The 15540-nt window shown below is 47.5% G+C and overlaps 1 protein-coding gene across 6 annotated transcripts in view; it reads left to right on the top strand.

Moving 5' to 3' along the window:
- The window catches only part of LOC118774340 (seizure protein 6 homolog), a 168584-nt gene that overhangs the window by 128362 nt on the left and 24682 nt on the right, over positions 1-15540 (top strand). For all 6 annotated transcript variants that reach the window (XR_005004820.1, XM_036523651.1, XM_036523649.1 and 3 more), the window contains exons 5-6: positions 13144-13329; positions 14892-15060. Coding sequence is in view for 5 of the 6 variants with exons in the window: in XM_036523651.1 (XP_036379544.1) it covers positions 13144-13329; positions 14892-15060 (355 nt within the window). In the remaining variant the exon portion in view is untranslated. The remainder of the gene's footprint in view (positions 1-13143; positions 13330-14891; positions 15061-15540) is intronic.

The raw sequence follows: 15540 nt of genomic DNA, 5'->3' as shown, positions 1-15540 counted from the left end.
ACACACATGCGCGCGCACATATACACATCTGTCTTTGGAATGTGCTTTAGCTGTCTCTGGCTCGGGAGCTTTCATCAAGAGCAGAGCTGCTTTATAGGAACAAGAGATTCCTTGAATGCTGTATTGCTTATTATATCATTGATTTACAGCACACACAATCTAAAAAACTGATCTGATCTGATTTGTGCAGCAGCTGTGTACATTAGACCGGTGAGACCTTTGAGACAAAGACCTTTTGTTTTTTTTTTTTGTCTTAATTGCAATGTGCCAATACACCCTGTATGTGATTAGTTCTGCCTTATTTTTTAATATATAGATTTCAATTGGGTTGATTTTATGGGTATGACAGGCATGTGAATAATCAGAACATTGGGTCTTAATTTTCATATGACCATCATGGCTGAATCTTTTTGCTTTTTCTGCAGAACCGCAGTCAAAGTCAAGATCAGAGCCAGGATATTTCAATTTGTGTTCGTCTCTTTGCTCCGCAAGAGCACCTTGTCCTTTATAATGGTGTGTGAAAAATCTGATCGGACAAGCATTTAAAAAAGAGACAGATCTGTTTAAAGATGGATCTCAGCTCTGTGCAATTAATATCCTCTAAATCACTTCCTCTTGCTGAGATGACAGGGTGATGAATACTGCTCTGGAAGCGTGGAGCAGCACGGTTACAGTCTGACAAGCGTGTGTGTGTGTGTGTGTGTGTGTGTGCGTGTGCGTGTGCGTGTGTGTGTGTGTGTGTATTTGCGTATGTGTGTGTATACGCATTTTGTATATGTATGTGTGTATGCCAAGAAAAGAGCATTTTGCACCTTTATATTTAACCTCATTGGGCCATTCCTATTCTTACAAAAACATTACATTGAGGAGGAATAGAATGGTGCTATGTGAGAGAGGGGGGCTGTGACACTTGGCTGCTACCTGACCTGTCATCTGTGAAGTACAGGGTGGTCTTTTTAGAGAGCTGAAGTATATTACTGTGTTTTGGTCATATAGGGATAGAGACAAAGGCAGAGCAGGCCGTCCTTATGACCAACTACATAGCAGGTAAGAGGGCAGACTCCTCACTACTGCTAATCGGGTAGCTGAAGGAGAATCCTTAGCTCCCAGAAAATGAACAGGTCCGTAGCCCTTGAAAATCTTGACAGGTTCTGTGAGCCAAGACTGAGCACGTGTCGTCACCCGCCCACACCTTTGACATTTGGAGGCGTCATCCCTTTCTGCATCGAGGCTGACAGGCCAACCAGCCAGGCTCAGTGCTCTTGCTGCAATTTGCAGGCCTTTTCTCTCTTTTTTCTGAGCTTCACCCACTTATTCTGAAAGCCGTGTTCCTGGTTCATTATGCTTTATCCTTCGTGGCCTTAAAGCTGCTGGGCTGCTAAATGAAAGGGTACCCTTCGGCCACCTTCCTGTTTCTCTGTAAGAAGCAGAAGGTGAAGGTGAGCTTTTCTTTATCCCCTCCTGCCTCCGTCTGCAGAGACACCCCCTCACAGTGACTCACGGCGCACGTAGTGCACCAGCCCCCATGCTCGCCAGTCAAAGCTGATCTGAGATCAGTGCGTGGCTCGTGCCGTGAGAGTGGCCCCCGCGTGAGTAGTAGCTGAGTAGTCGCAGGCTCTGGGGTGGCTAAGCCCTGTCCAAATGCTGGCAGGGCCCTGTCGGCAGCAGTTACAGGGAAGAGGAGAATGTCAGACAAGAATCTCCAGTGAATGTGGGAAATGCCAGAGCCACTGGAGCTGTTAATTCTGCCCACACAGTTCATCTGTCCTTCTTTTGTGGCTGTGGAACTGCTGACTGGGCCTCATCCCATTATGGGCATAAGTTTAGCGCTGTGAGCCAGCTAGGCAGAATCCTCGACTGTCGGTGATCAAGAAAGCTGTACGCGCTTGCCTCTCATTTCCCCTATTTCTCCATTTTTTTATTTTCTTTCTTTCTTTTTTTTTTCATTCTTTCTTCGTCATGCACTTCAGCAGCGAGAGACAGAAAGGGAGGCGACAGCTAAAATTTCGTCTGCGTTTAACATTTGGGGAAACAATGAGAGGAGCAGTGAGTAAGCGATGCGATGGAGACAAGCGCCCCCGCTCCCTGCAGCATCCAGCTCCCGTCACTCACTCTGATAGCTCTGTCCCGACAGGCACACGTGTTTGTGTCACCCTGGTATCAGTGGGTCACAGACAGCCCCTCAGGAGAGCTCCACGGGCAGCCCCCACCTTTAGTAATTCGTCTGTCGGGCGATTTCCCCAGGGATCCCATCCTGGTCAGGGGGGACTGTGAATGATGGGGGGGGGAGACTGGGGGGACGGCTTTACCTACATGCTGGCATCCCTCGTGTGTTCTTTGTCCAAATTCGCAGCCACATCTCCCATCACATCGTGACAGCGGAGTGATGCCGCATTGCTCCCATTCGCAGTAAATCCCCTCACTGGCTAATGCGTCCCTATACAGCAGCACCCTCCCTCCAACAAATTTTACCAGAGAGGTCTCCCCTCTTTCTTTCATGCCATAAATGATGAGAATGAGATGAGATGAAACATACCGGTTCACACAGAGATGAGCTTCGTGCAGGTGCAGTAATGTATTTAATGTTTGAATCTGTTGTTCATGGTCACCCCACTAGCACAGCATTCGTCCTAGCCTTGACACCACAGACGTCTCTCTCTCAATGGCTCAATATGGTCAGACATCTGCATGTCCTTGTACCTTATTCGATGTCACGCTCTTGCTGCAATGTCACGTCCTCCCCTCTTTCTGTGTGCCAGCTAATCTCATTTATCCGCCAGATCTGGCAGCTCACTCAGTCCTGCTGACAAACACATGAGTGCAATATGTTTTCCGCTCCATTTGCAAGGGAAGCGATCGATAGGGACTTGGTTTAAGAAACAAGTTCCAGCCGCGACAAAAACGCCGCTATAATTAAGCCCATGGCCAAAACGCATCCTTATCTACATGCAGGTTGCCAGCAGATATTGGTCATTGTGTACCTAATAAAGCTGGTTAAATCACTTCAAGTCAACGACCGACTAAAGCCACGCCCTCTCTGTCTCAGCTCATTTTCAGCACAATTCAACCTATATTTCAACCAAAGAGAGTCTAGAACCTAAAACCCTTCAGTTCAGGAGTTATGAATTCTAACAACGTGTATATCCTGCCCCTTGAACAAACGTATTTCTATTCTTTACCTTTATTGCCCCAGAAAACTCCCAGCTGTGTAAATGCACTCAAGGGTATGCAAGAGCTACAAGCTTTGTAAGCCAGCCGGATAAGTGCTCTCACTAAGTAATGCAATTTATTGTTATTTAATAAGTCCCCATGGGCGGTAATCCAGTGTTGTAGGCTTAAACAAGGAACAGAAGGCAAATAAATACACAATGAGAGCTCATATTTGTAGTGCTAGCACCTTCGATGCTTAAAAAGGAGTTAAACAAACAAACACAGGACATTGATATTGTTGTACATTATAGCTTATTGAGTTTTTAAAGTAGAGGTGTAATTAACGGTGGCAGGCAGGAAGCAGATCTATAATGATGATTACACTGAGCCACATCTGATAAATAGCTGGGCTGGCAGCGAATCGCCACCAGGTGGGAAGGTCTGGAGGATGATGGAGCATGAAGGACCTTTGGCTCTGCGAATCCGCTATCTTGAGGGACACCGCTCTTGGATCCCGGCGATGTTTCTCAGCTGTGGGCAGCGTGGAGGGAGGGAACACCCACCTCCTCCCACCCGGCACTGCAGAGACCTCCAGAGGCCGTACAGTCATGCTCCTCCCCCTCCCCCTACAAAGGATGAGTTTCGCGTGCTTATCCTTTTCAGGTGCGTGACTTTTAAACGGTGGAAGAGCATAACAACCCTTCGTTTCGAACGACCACCTTTACAACACTGCTCCTGCGTCTGCTGGAACTAGTTACGATGGACATAATGATGATGATGATGATGATGATGACAATGATAATGATAATGATAGTGTTTCCACATAATGACACCAGTGATTAGGCATTGCAAAAAGCTGAGGCGGGCAGCGTTGCCACTCGTGTGTCCTGCATGTGGCCTGCGAACACAACACCACCACGATCTGCTCTCGTACACGTGACAGAGAGAGAGAGAGATGGAGTCAGCAGGGTTCCAAAAGTTGGTCTGGCTCAGCCCGAAAAGCAAAGCATGCCACGGCCCCGGAGGCTTAATGGGAATTAAATTACAGCCCTGCAGCAGGATGTCAAGGCTCTGATTCCCCAGAAAAACACCCTCACATTTAAATTGAACGTTTTGCACCATCCTTTTCCCTGCAAAAAAAAAACAATAAACAAAAAAAAAAAAAACAACAGTTGCTGGGCATTCGTGGCAGATGAAGACGCCCTCAGACTCAAGGTTTTTGCACACAACAGAATAGCAGACGCCTCTGTCATTGACCAGGGCACACAGAAATTCACCACATGAGGACAGCTGGAACAGGTGAAAGTGCGATAGAAAATCTCTCATCAAACTCCGAAACTCATTTGTTAACGCTCGTTTGAAGCTATCCCCCAATAGGTGCGTGACAACTGTGGAGAGCAGTTATATATGGTAATCAGTTTTCTGACAGTCCAGTTTACTGTGTGGGAGTTATTGTGAGGCAAGTGCAGGCGCGGAGGAGGGTTGCCCACCCACCTGCATTTTCATTGGCCAGATTTTCTGAGGTGTCCTCAGACACACACGCACACACACACACACACACACTTGCACAGTCAACTCCACAAAGCCCAGCTTTGAGCACTGAGTCACTTATTCACATAGCTGGGGAATTAGGAGAAAAGTACTGGATAAAGATAGGCAGATGGTCGTACAATATGTGGGCTGAGTCCTATCTCCGCAAACACACGCACATCTTCAAAGTTAGCGCACGCTCTCCTTTAAAGCGTGCGCAACAACAAGGCTTATACAAATTGCCTGGGTACTGGATGAAATCCATTTTCCAAGTTTAAACACTGACAAAACCAGGTTAGCGTGCTGACTTTACATTCTACTGTGAGTTTAATGACTTTTACCACACAATGCTCTCCTGTTCGATAAATTGAATTCATGGTACCATAGTTGGGCACTGCTTTCTATCCACCATAAACCACCCCGCAGTGCAAATGCTAAATTAATAGCGTAAGCATTTTTAGCTACCTTTGTTCATTTTTGCATATACAGAGAAAGTTTCACAAATTTGTCTCTGCAAAAAAATGTACAAACCTAATGATTAATGTTGGATGTATAAGTGAGCATATATTTATACGTAAGCAGGTAATAAATCTCTGCCTCCCGCTTTTGGTGAGAAAGAGGGAAGTGGCGCGAAAGAGATATCCAAGTGTGCAGAAAAATATGTGGAAAGTCATTTCTGGTGTCAGAAAAAAAAAATAATTGGGGGGAGGGGGGCTACTGGACCTGTTAAATGCATGATGGCACTCTGAGGGTATCAGGGCATCTATGAGAGCCTCTTTGTGACCATCCTATTCACTGACAGCAGGCACCGCGTGGTCCATGTGTAAAACAGCACCCACCAACCACAGTTCACTGTCTTGCAGAATGAAATCTGCAGTATTTCCTAGCCTCTGCCCTTTCCCCAGTCAGTGCTGCTGGGGGACTGCTAGTCAAAAACAAAAGGCAAGCAACAATGGACTTTGAAATATTTTGTCATTGGTCATTAATTTTATATTGCTTACACCTAATGCATAATGTTGCAGTGTGTGAAATACATTATTATAGGTGTAGTGTTAATGGAATTGTGTTTTTTGTGTATGTGAATGTTCTTTTTTTGTTATCAGTGCATCTTTATGCAGTCAATATAGCTCTATCAGCAGCAGCTTAATGTTTATTGGACTGGGATAATGCATACTTTGAGAAATGCACAGGCTGAAATGATTTAATGAATACATACCTGTTCTTTGGGTGCTCAATAAGAAGGAATTAAGTGAATTCTCAGACGTGCGGTCAGGTATAGCCAGTAAGGTATAGCTCACAGTTACATTCATTTCTTTTGTTCTTATAATGTAGTATTGATTAAGAGAATTTTACAAGCCTACTTTTAATGGGGCCTGTTAGCACAATTGTTTTTTAATGGAATCGTTATCTCCCTGGATTTGATGTTTTAAACCTTCTTAACGTGTCGGCCAGCCTTGTCACCATACATTTTGAAATAATTGTTAGGGCAGTACTCTTGCCACGGTGCAAGGGAGAGGTCTGCGGACAATGTTTAACTCAATTCAGCTGAATTTAACTGAATTCAGTTTGGTTGTTGAAATTGTATCATTTTTTTGATCACGAATTTATGGTTATGTTAGATGTGGTGTTGAACGCTGATCCTGGATTCACTTCACCCCCTGTAGTTCACTACAGCCATTGCACTAGTGTGTTCCCGAATATTTGTTTTCACAATCTTTTTGAATTAGTTGTCCCCCACATTCAGAAGGAAGGAATTTTCTTGACGAAAAATAAACTGTAGGCATGTAACACACACAGCCACTGAAAGTCCATTTTAATAATAAGAGGAAGAACATTGCAAATAGAAAAATGACTATTTCTTTGGAAGAAATAAAGTTTCTCTTCATCCTTTTAATTAAGGCATTTTAAGCAGTGGTAAATTAATTACTAGCATGAAAGAAGCAAATTATCCTATTAATTATTTTCCCTTGTTGGGTGAAAACAGTCACACTGTACTCAGCTCAGCTAATAGGGACTGTGAATATCTGTCATCACTGTGAAGTAAATACAGATGGAGCCTTTGACTGTATATAACATCACAGCCTGGATCTCTTTAATTTCACATCGGTTAAAGAAAGTATTTTTGGATGAAATGTCATCTGAAATGTTAATAATTTAGTAGTTGTGCTGAGCATATTGGCGATGAATTAGTGGCGCATGGATTTGGCCTGGACTGATAACAATTCCCTCCCGCTGTTAGGAAACCAGTGAGCTTTGTTACATAATCCATGCCAAATAATGACAAACTGACACAGCCACGCAGTGAAAATGTACTTCCCATCTCTCTCGCAGCAGTAAATTGATTCCTTATAAAGGTAAACAGGTGTGTGGGCTTAATTGATTGAATCGTCAAAAAGAAAGGGAAATAAATCCACACACTCAACTGAAAGCATCCTTATTTATTTTGCCGTTTCTGTTAAGCAGTCTGTTTTGTAAAAACAGCAAACATGACACATGTTTCAACCCAACGGACTCAGTCTGTGTTTCCCGTTTAATAAGATATATGAAATTTGCCTTTTGGCTCTGCCCATCTGTAGATGGGTTTTCAGTCGGCGCCCTCTCTTTAGTCCAAAATCAATCCGGAACTGACGATGGAAGTTGATGAAGGACCTGTTTATTGTGTGGAGCATGTGTGCCCAATTTGTCATGGTTTAATATCAGGGGATGATTAGAAGGCCATCTGGTCATCTGGAGCTCGGGGGGAAACGCGTGCGGCATAAGGCGCATTAGCATTTCCAGCACGGAGGAGGTGTTTCGCCATATCGTCCCGGGGTGAGGTCACCGAGGAACCAGCACCAGTGCAAAGTTACTCAGACGTGTCGCGCAAAGTTGTTTAAAGAGACGATCCGAGAGGCGAGCTTGACTGAACAAACGGGCCCACTTTTGATGCTTTATGGATGTTTCGTCACGCAGAGCAGGAGAAGTGGCAGGAAGAACAGGAGCAGTTTCCATAGGAGCGAAGCTGACTTTGCAGCGCGCCTGCAAGCTAGGTTTGATCCTGCTGGTGCACTGTTCCACACGTTCAGCTGTTGCCTCCCCTGTGACTTCATGTGCAGTCCAAGGGGACAGTACGAAAATGAATTCATTTTACACCTTCCTCCCTCTCTTTTGCTGTTATGAGCATCTGGTCCCACATCCATTTATTCAAGACTGGACCCGATGGCAGAGTATCATCCTGTCAATCCAATCACTGATTTACCTTACTGAAGTGTTTTAACAACAGGCCAATGCTACATTAGAATCCACTTCTGATGTCAATGCAAAACGCCTTCTTAATTTGTGAATGTGGCACATTCAGGTGGGTATTTCTCATCAAATATTCAGAACCGTCATGCAGCGTTAAGGAAGTCTCAGAGCTCCTTTCTTGCAGATCACAGTTAATTTTGTTGTTTGCCATCTCTGGCAGTAGGGGGCACTTGTCTGTGCCAGCTCCGCAGCCCCTGAGGGACCCTCTAACTCCCAGTCACACGTCTGTGGTGTTATTCTCGACTTCCTTTGCTCCCGTCGCATGGGGGAGGTTAATGTGAGTCGGCGTGAAATCCAATCTGAAAGTGAACGAGATTTCCCATATGCCCGTGTCCTCTCCGAGCCAGCCCGTCACACACAATTATCCTCAATGAGCTCTGATGAGTCCTGTGCAATTGAATTCCCCCTGTGTTTCATAATTAATGCTCGGGCAAAAGTAGGATGCATTTTTCATCAGGTCATGTAAAATATAGGAGCTTTAATAGACAATCCGTCCCTGTTACCGCGAAACCAGCTCCCACGGGCGCCATGCCCCCCCCCGCACGGCCAAATGTCGGCAACCGCGGGCTGGCGCGGGACCTGCAGCTCCTCTCCCGGGACGCAGGCGCGGGCGTGGCCGGAATGGGCAACGAGAAAGCGCTTATCGGCGTGACATAGACAGGCTTGTAGAGAGTGCTGTCCCGCTCCGCAGACCGCGAACATGTGCGGTACAAGCGCCGGCGTGTTCACATGCGTTTCGCTCCAAGTATCTCTCATCCCCCGCTGTCACTTTTACGGGCTTATCAGATGGCTCCGATGTATACGGCGCTGTGTCAGGAGCCTCCGGTTCCATTCCGATGCACAGTTTGATAGCAAGCTCTGGGATTACATGAGTTCTGTGGTACAGCATCGGTTTGTCACGGCTCTGAAAGCCTCTGGAAGCCGGTGGTGATGCTGTTCTTCCCGACCCTGGGAGAAAGAGGCCCTTGTTTAAAGTGCTTGCGGGTCCGGCTCCGCGCCTCTCCAATGAAACATTACCCTTAAACAAAGATCAATAGCATCGTCCCTGGAAAAAGAAATTAAATCGAGAGAGATTTACTACAACACAGCTGTGATGTATTGATATTTGTATGGTTGGGTTAAACTCTCAATTGTAATGGTCAACTGCTCAATAAATGCTATTAAGGAAAATAACTGTGGACCACTACAGCTCCCATTAGCGAAGAGCGTGCTGTGTTGACAAGTTCCACAGCAGAAACAGGCAGCCTCTAAACAAACACAATGCTGTCCTCCTGTTTTTTTTTTTTTTTTTACATTTCATTCGTCATTCGTGGTGTTCATTTTTGAAGGCTGGATTACCCTTTAACTCATGCATAGTTAATAGTTCATCTCATCATTAAAACCTTTGTTCGCTGTACAGCGGTGAGTGCATTGGACCAGGTGAATGTACACTTGCTCAAGCCCCCTCTGATCCAGCAGCTTCTGTGTATTGACATCTATTGACTCTGCTGTGATGGAGCAGCCGTGGTGGAAGCAGGGGGGGCCATAGATGAGATCTCCTTCAGTCTCTGTCTCCTTGAGTCCCTTCATTAGCGCCCCCCCCTCCCCACTGTACCGTTAGACAAAGTGCCAAGTGTGCGGTGACGGCGAGACGTATATATCACCATCGGTGCATGATGGATTTTATATGGCCTCTTCGGGGGCAAATAATGGAGGACATTAATTTAGCATCTGTTGCCTGCAACCTGACCGCCAGCTAATCTCCTCAGCTCCAGTTGCCACGGCGTCATTACTTGTAATAGCAAAACAATCAAGCTTTATGGCCTATAAAGCCGCGTGGCTACACTGGAATGGGAGGCAGAAGCGGCTGTGATTTAATTCTCGGGGGGGAATTGGCTCCACATTATGCCTGCCTCCAGCATCCGTGCCGTATTAGTCCTGCTGAAATGGAAATGACAATGTAATAATGCTATAACGACAGTCCCACACAGCGGCCTGGGCCCCGCCGCTCTGATATGCCCTTAATAAACTCTAAATAAAGTGGACGGTTGCGGGGGCACCCACACACCCTCCAGGCCAGCTCACTGGCTCAGCGAGACGAGTTCTCTGTTGTTGGTGGAGAGGGTCAGGGTCACATCGGGTCAGCCTGAGGGAGGTGCCATATGGATCCCCCTTAGTGGACAGACCACCCTGGGTACCTCCCTCACGGTGTTCAGGTCATGTGTTGTGAAACGGTCCTTGCACGTGTGAGCCGCCATGCTGTGATAATGTTGCCACAACGTGATAATGCCATTGGAGGAACACTGCATTACAACCGCAAAGAGACACTGGACCTGGCTGCCATGGAGACTCTTCCCCCAGCACGTTTCCACGTCCCACCAGTCACCATACATGATATCAGATGGCTGACACATACAGTACATTGTTGATACAGGCATTGTTGGAACATTGTGTGCCAGGTGCAAATAAGTATGGCGTGCTGGAATGGTTGAGCCCCCAGGTTACGCCCTCTGTGAGGCCCTGGTCCACTGCACACCTGGTGCTTAGAAGTAACCACACATGCTCTTCCCACCTCTGAAACTGACCTGTTTATCATGGTCTCCAAGCTTACCAAGGGAAACTAAATTGGTCCTATTTATCAAGCCACATGTTTCCCGCTGAAAATATAAATCCCAAGAACACCGCGCATGAAGCAGACCCTTGCCATGTCGCAGAAAAAGAAAAAAAAAGAAATCAAAAGCATTCATTTCCTGCGATGAAGCCCTCCCCAGCTCACGGCGGTGACATGGAGGTGGCGGCCGACGTGAAATGAAGTTCTCTGAGGTAAAAAGGACCAGCGAGAACCCTTTTCATTCCCTCAGACAAAGCTCTCCCTCCCCAGCGATGGGAAACAGACATCAGGTGTGTCTTACCGAGTCACTTTCACTGTCGGCGGATTGGGTCACTTTGAGTGCGTCGGGCCCGAGCACATGAAAGCGTGTCATTGCCTTACGCGGGCGCACAGGGAGACAGCACCGCCACTGATCTTGCACTGCGGGAGATGTTTTCCTTTGTGAGCGAGTTCACGCCTCCGTTTCAAAGCCACGGCTTTGACGCTACGACGAACAAACAATAAGACGGGCATAAATTCCCACTCTGCAAGCGGTACGTTCCTCTGATGGATGATCTAAAATCCCCTGCAATTTGGCTTCTGAAGAACCCCTCGACAGGATGTGTGTTTGTATGAGTAAAAGACTTGTAAGTGGAAGTTCATGAATGTTAGTGGTGACCTGAATATTTGAGAGCTGCCCAAAATGATAATATTGATTGTAAAACAACAGGCAGCTACGATGTCTAAATGTGCATTGGATCTACTGGACCATGTATGATAAGCTGTGTCAGGTGTGATTTATTGCCCTATTAAAGCTAGTAGAGGTATTATACAGCCTGCGATGGCCCCTAGCAACAAATCAGTGTTAGTGCACTGTGCAGAATTCAAACAGCTTACAATGCAAGCAAATCCAGTCAGCCCAGAACAAAGAGAGATAGAGGCCTGGAGATATTTTTTTCTCATTTCTAAATACCATCAGTAAAAGCAGACACTCGCAGCCATCCGCCACCCCTTATTGAGTGCGACTCCTGTGGGTAAGCCTTCTCAATAATATCAAAATGTCCTCTAGCCCGGCGAGAGAACCTGTTGAAATTAAATTGCTTTCTGAAGTATCCTTTATTTTAATGTCCTCAATCTGACGGCGCCGAGCTGTGAAACGGCGTGCTTTAATGTCCGTTTATATTACGCGGCAGCAGAGAGTGGAATTTAAAAGGCGGCGATGATGTCGTTTCAATGGGCCTTTAGCGCGCCTTCCCATTTCGCGTCGTCGACAGGCTGACTCTGTGCTGAGCACTTGCCCGCACAGGGCAGCGTCACTCTCTTTCTCTCTCGCCCTCTCTCTCTCTCTCACTCTCTCTCGGGAGCGGTAGGTAAGGATATTTAGCACCATCTAGGATTCCAAACAGTTGGTGGGTTTAAGACTTTTGAGCGAAGGATGAAATGAACTCTCGGTTTTAAGCCCTTTGCCTGCAGGGGTGCACACAACCACAGGTTGCCTGCCTCCTCTGCGGGGAGTCTTTCTTCCATGAGGACCCCGCCAAGAAAGAGGCCTGCCATTTTCGGAGGCATCTGTCTTCTGCACTCTTTCTGTTTGCCTTGAAGGCAAAGCCAGCATCTTCCCCAGGCTGAGAACAGCACTCGAGCTTGTTCTCTCTCTCTCTCTCTCTCTCTCGACATGTCACTGCTGCTGCACTTTGATATGTCTGTTATGGAAGCCCTTCTTTGGAGAGGGCTCCTCAATCACACTGCCAGGTAGACTCCGGCCTGGTGTTTTTTTTTTCCTCCTTAATGAGCGTCAGGCACTAATGGAAGGACAGTGTCTCGCGCCAGTCCACTGTGCAGAAGGGCAGGGTGGCACACACATGTAGAAGGAGGCCTGTTTTATGGCTCCCATTAGGGGAATGGCTGGCCTAATCCATCATCCTGGGCAACAGATGATTGCTGCCATACATCCAGCTTGACGCTATACATTTGAGGACAGGGGTGGGGGTGTTAGGGGAAGTTTGGGTGCTTTTGTCTTCCTCCAATGGGCATTGCCTGTAGTGGGGTGGGGTCACTTCCCACTTGCTGCTCTTGTGGGCTTGAAAGAGAGGGAGGAGTGTAAGGGAGGGAGAACATGTTGAGCATGATCTTTCATCAAAGCTGTCAATTCTACAGAAGCACATAATCTTGCCAGCAGGCACCTCAACGCGCAATACAAACCTAATAAGACAGGAGTAAATTAGGTTGTAAAACTTACTGGTGATATATTCAAAAAGGCACCAGCCATAAAGGCAGACCTCAGAAAAGTCATAAATATAACATTTTTTTGTGATGAATGTAAGTTAATGCAAAAAAAAAAGCCCACACAATCTTCAAAGTGAAACTTAATCAGCCCCCAAACACAGATCTACGCCTGATGTACTGCAGAGCACCCGAAACAACAAAGACCAGAAACATCTTTAAAGCAGAAAGAGATTTTTATCATTTAATTTGTCATGGATGTAAAAGAGAATGATCAGTGAGAGATGCACTATGCATCTGAACACACTTCAGAGATCTTTTATACTGTGTAGGCATGGCACACGCTTCCTGCTGATCTTTCCCCCTTTCTCCCTGTCCCTCTCCAGCCTTTGTGCTGAGCTGCCCGTTCCCTCAGCGGCCGGCCTATGGGGATGTGTCCGTCACCAGCCTCCACGCGAACGGAGAGGCCTACTTCTACTGCTTCACCGGGTACCAGCTGCTGGGACCCTCCACCCTCACCTGCCGCAACGCCACCACGCCCTACTGGAGTGGCAGGGAGCCCCAGTGCTTAGGTACAGGACAGGCGCATGCTTTCACCCTCTCTTTATACATCATCACACAGATCCATATAAACGCACACAATCACATTCACAAGAGAGGCCATGTGCCATTCTGACCTGGGGAAACAATATACCGAATTTACAGATATGTTTGTATAGAGAAACAGAATGTACAGAATATACAGATATTTTTATATATCTGTTAGAGTTGAACAAGTCTTCAATGCTCAGTGGTGCCCAGTTTTAATCGATGGCCATTTTAAGTAATGATGGCAGTCTTAATGTTCCCATAATCGCTGAAATTTTAACCACACGAGAATGATTTGTTAGTTTCTCTATATTTAGCCGGAACAGAGTCTCTCAGGTGGAAACAAACAGCACACCTTTGCACCACAGGGACCCTGTCATTGATAAACCTCCATGCAACGACAGGGGAAGGCGATAACTGAATAAATATTTTTGGTTGTGCGGGAGTAATTATACCGAGCCCGAATTAGCTCTTGTTTGTTTGGCTCCTCTTTCCCAAAAAGTTAATTGGGGTTTAATCATCGATTCTGGCTTTTTACGGCGACAGACACCGGTCTACACCATGGAGGGAGCTGAATTCTAAATACCCCCTCCTTCCACATGGAGGGGTTTTCTGACAGCACCTCTGCGCGGAGGAAAGCAATCAATCGGCTGGTATTTCCGCGGCGCCGCTGAAGAGCTTGCATCTCAATTCCTGGTAGAGAGACGCCGCCAAGCGCACGGGAGCCTCTCGCATGAGAAGCGCAGGTGCTTCTGATTCTGAACAACAGCCTGTCCCTCCCCCCCACGCCTCCACCCACCCCAAATGAGGTTTGTCTTCTCGTGCGCTCGTTGTGCTGAGCAGCAGGTGCGAGAAGCAAAAGCCTGTCCTCTCCCAGGGCGGGGCGGTTGGAATGACTCGGGCTCGCAGACGAGCGAGAGCAGCATCTGGAGGGCCCTACGCGAGTTGAGTCGACGAGTGTCTGGGGGCGGGGGGGCGGGAGTCTGCTAGCGGCTGATTACTGATCCGGCGCGAAGTGGCAAGGGGTGGGGGGGGGCAGGCGCGGCCAGCCTATCGGCGCGGCTGCCATAACGAAGCGCGGTCCCGCGCGGCTAACCTTCACCTGCTCCGCCACTGCACCTGGCCCTCTGCCCCGCTCTGCCTTTATCTCCCGCAGCTGCGCCGCACAGATACTCTTCACTACTCTGCGATCGATGGTGCAGAACCTGTCCCCGTTTCTGCCGCTCCCGGCACTGCCAGCTCCCACCCGTCCCCTACTGAGCAGAGTCGGCGCCGCTGTCGGTCTGGGCTGAAATCTCCCCCCCCCCCCCCCCCCCGTCCTGGCCGGTGTTTTAATTTCAAGGGAGGGGGAGTAGCTTTGTCTGGATCTGGAGACCTGTTATGTGACCTGTGATTCTCCAAAGGGACATGAAAGGGCTTATTTTTCTTCCCCCTAATTCCTTTCCACATGATATTCTCTCTCTTTGTTTACCCTCGCTCCTCCTCGCTCCTCGTGCCCCCCCCCCCCCCAACCCCCCCCCCCCCCCCTTGCCTGTGATCCATGCAGCCGCCTGCGGTGGAATGGTCAAGAATGCCACGCTGGGGCGCATTGTCTCCCCCGGTTTCCCTGGCAACTACAGCAACAACCTGACCTGCCACTGGGTGCTGGAGGCTCCTGAAGGGCAGCGGCTTCACATCCACTTCGAGAAGGTGGCCCTGGCTGAGGACGATGACAGGTGAGAGTGAGAGGGCCAAAAACAATCGCTGCGCCAGTCTGTAATGGCACTGATAGGCCTGTCTTGATTCGATACTAACAACAGTTTGGCCAGCTCACAGGCATTTTATCACATGCACACTGGACATAATAATACATATATAATAATAATGCTAAACTTTAGGGCAAGATTTCCTCAAACCAAGAAGGAGCCCAAAGTCAGCTCTGTGCTCTGTGGCCAACCTCACACAGTGACTCAAACTCAGGGATTTGAGAACGAAATATAAACCGTCTTTATGTCAGCTCACATAATTAACGGTAATCCCACATGCAAATTAATTAACCGCGCGTCTGCAGAGCCGTGGAATCCTGGAAAGCGGATGTTTAGTTACATTCATAAACAGTATCTGCTGCGCCCCGAGGCTACCGTAGAAAAAGGCCATTTAATGAAGTCAGTGGCTGTGGAGCTGATAAGAACGTTATCAAAGCGTTGTAATAACCA

Source organism: Megalops cyprinoides, chromosome 3 (genome assembly GCF_013368585.1).
Source record: "Megalops cyprinoides isolate fMegCyp1 chromosome 3, fMegCyp1.pri, whole genome shotgun sequence".
NCBI classification, from domain to species: Eukaryota; Metazoa; Chordata; class Actinopteri; order Elopiformes; family Megalopidae; genus Megalops; species Megalops cyprinoides.
The sequence above is the reverse complement of the archived record's forward strand: the minus strand, read 5'-3'. Positions and strand labels throughout refer to the sequence as shown.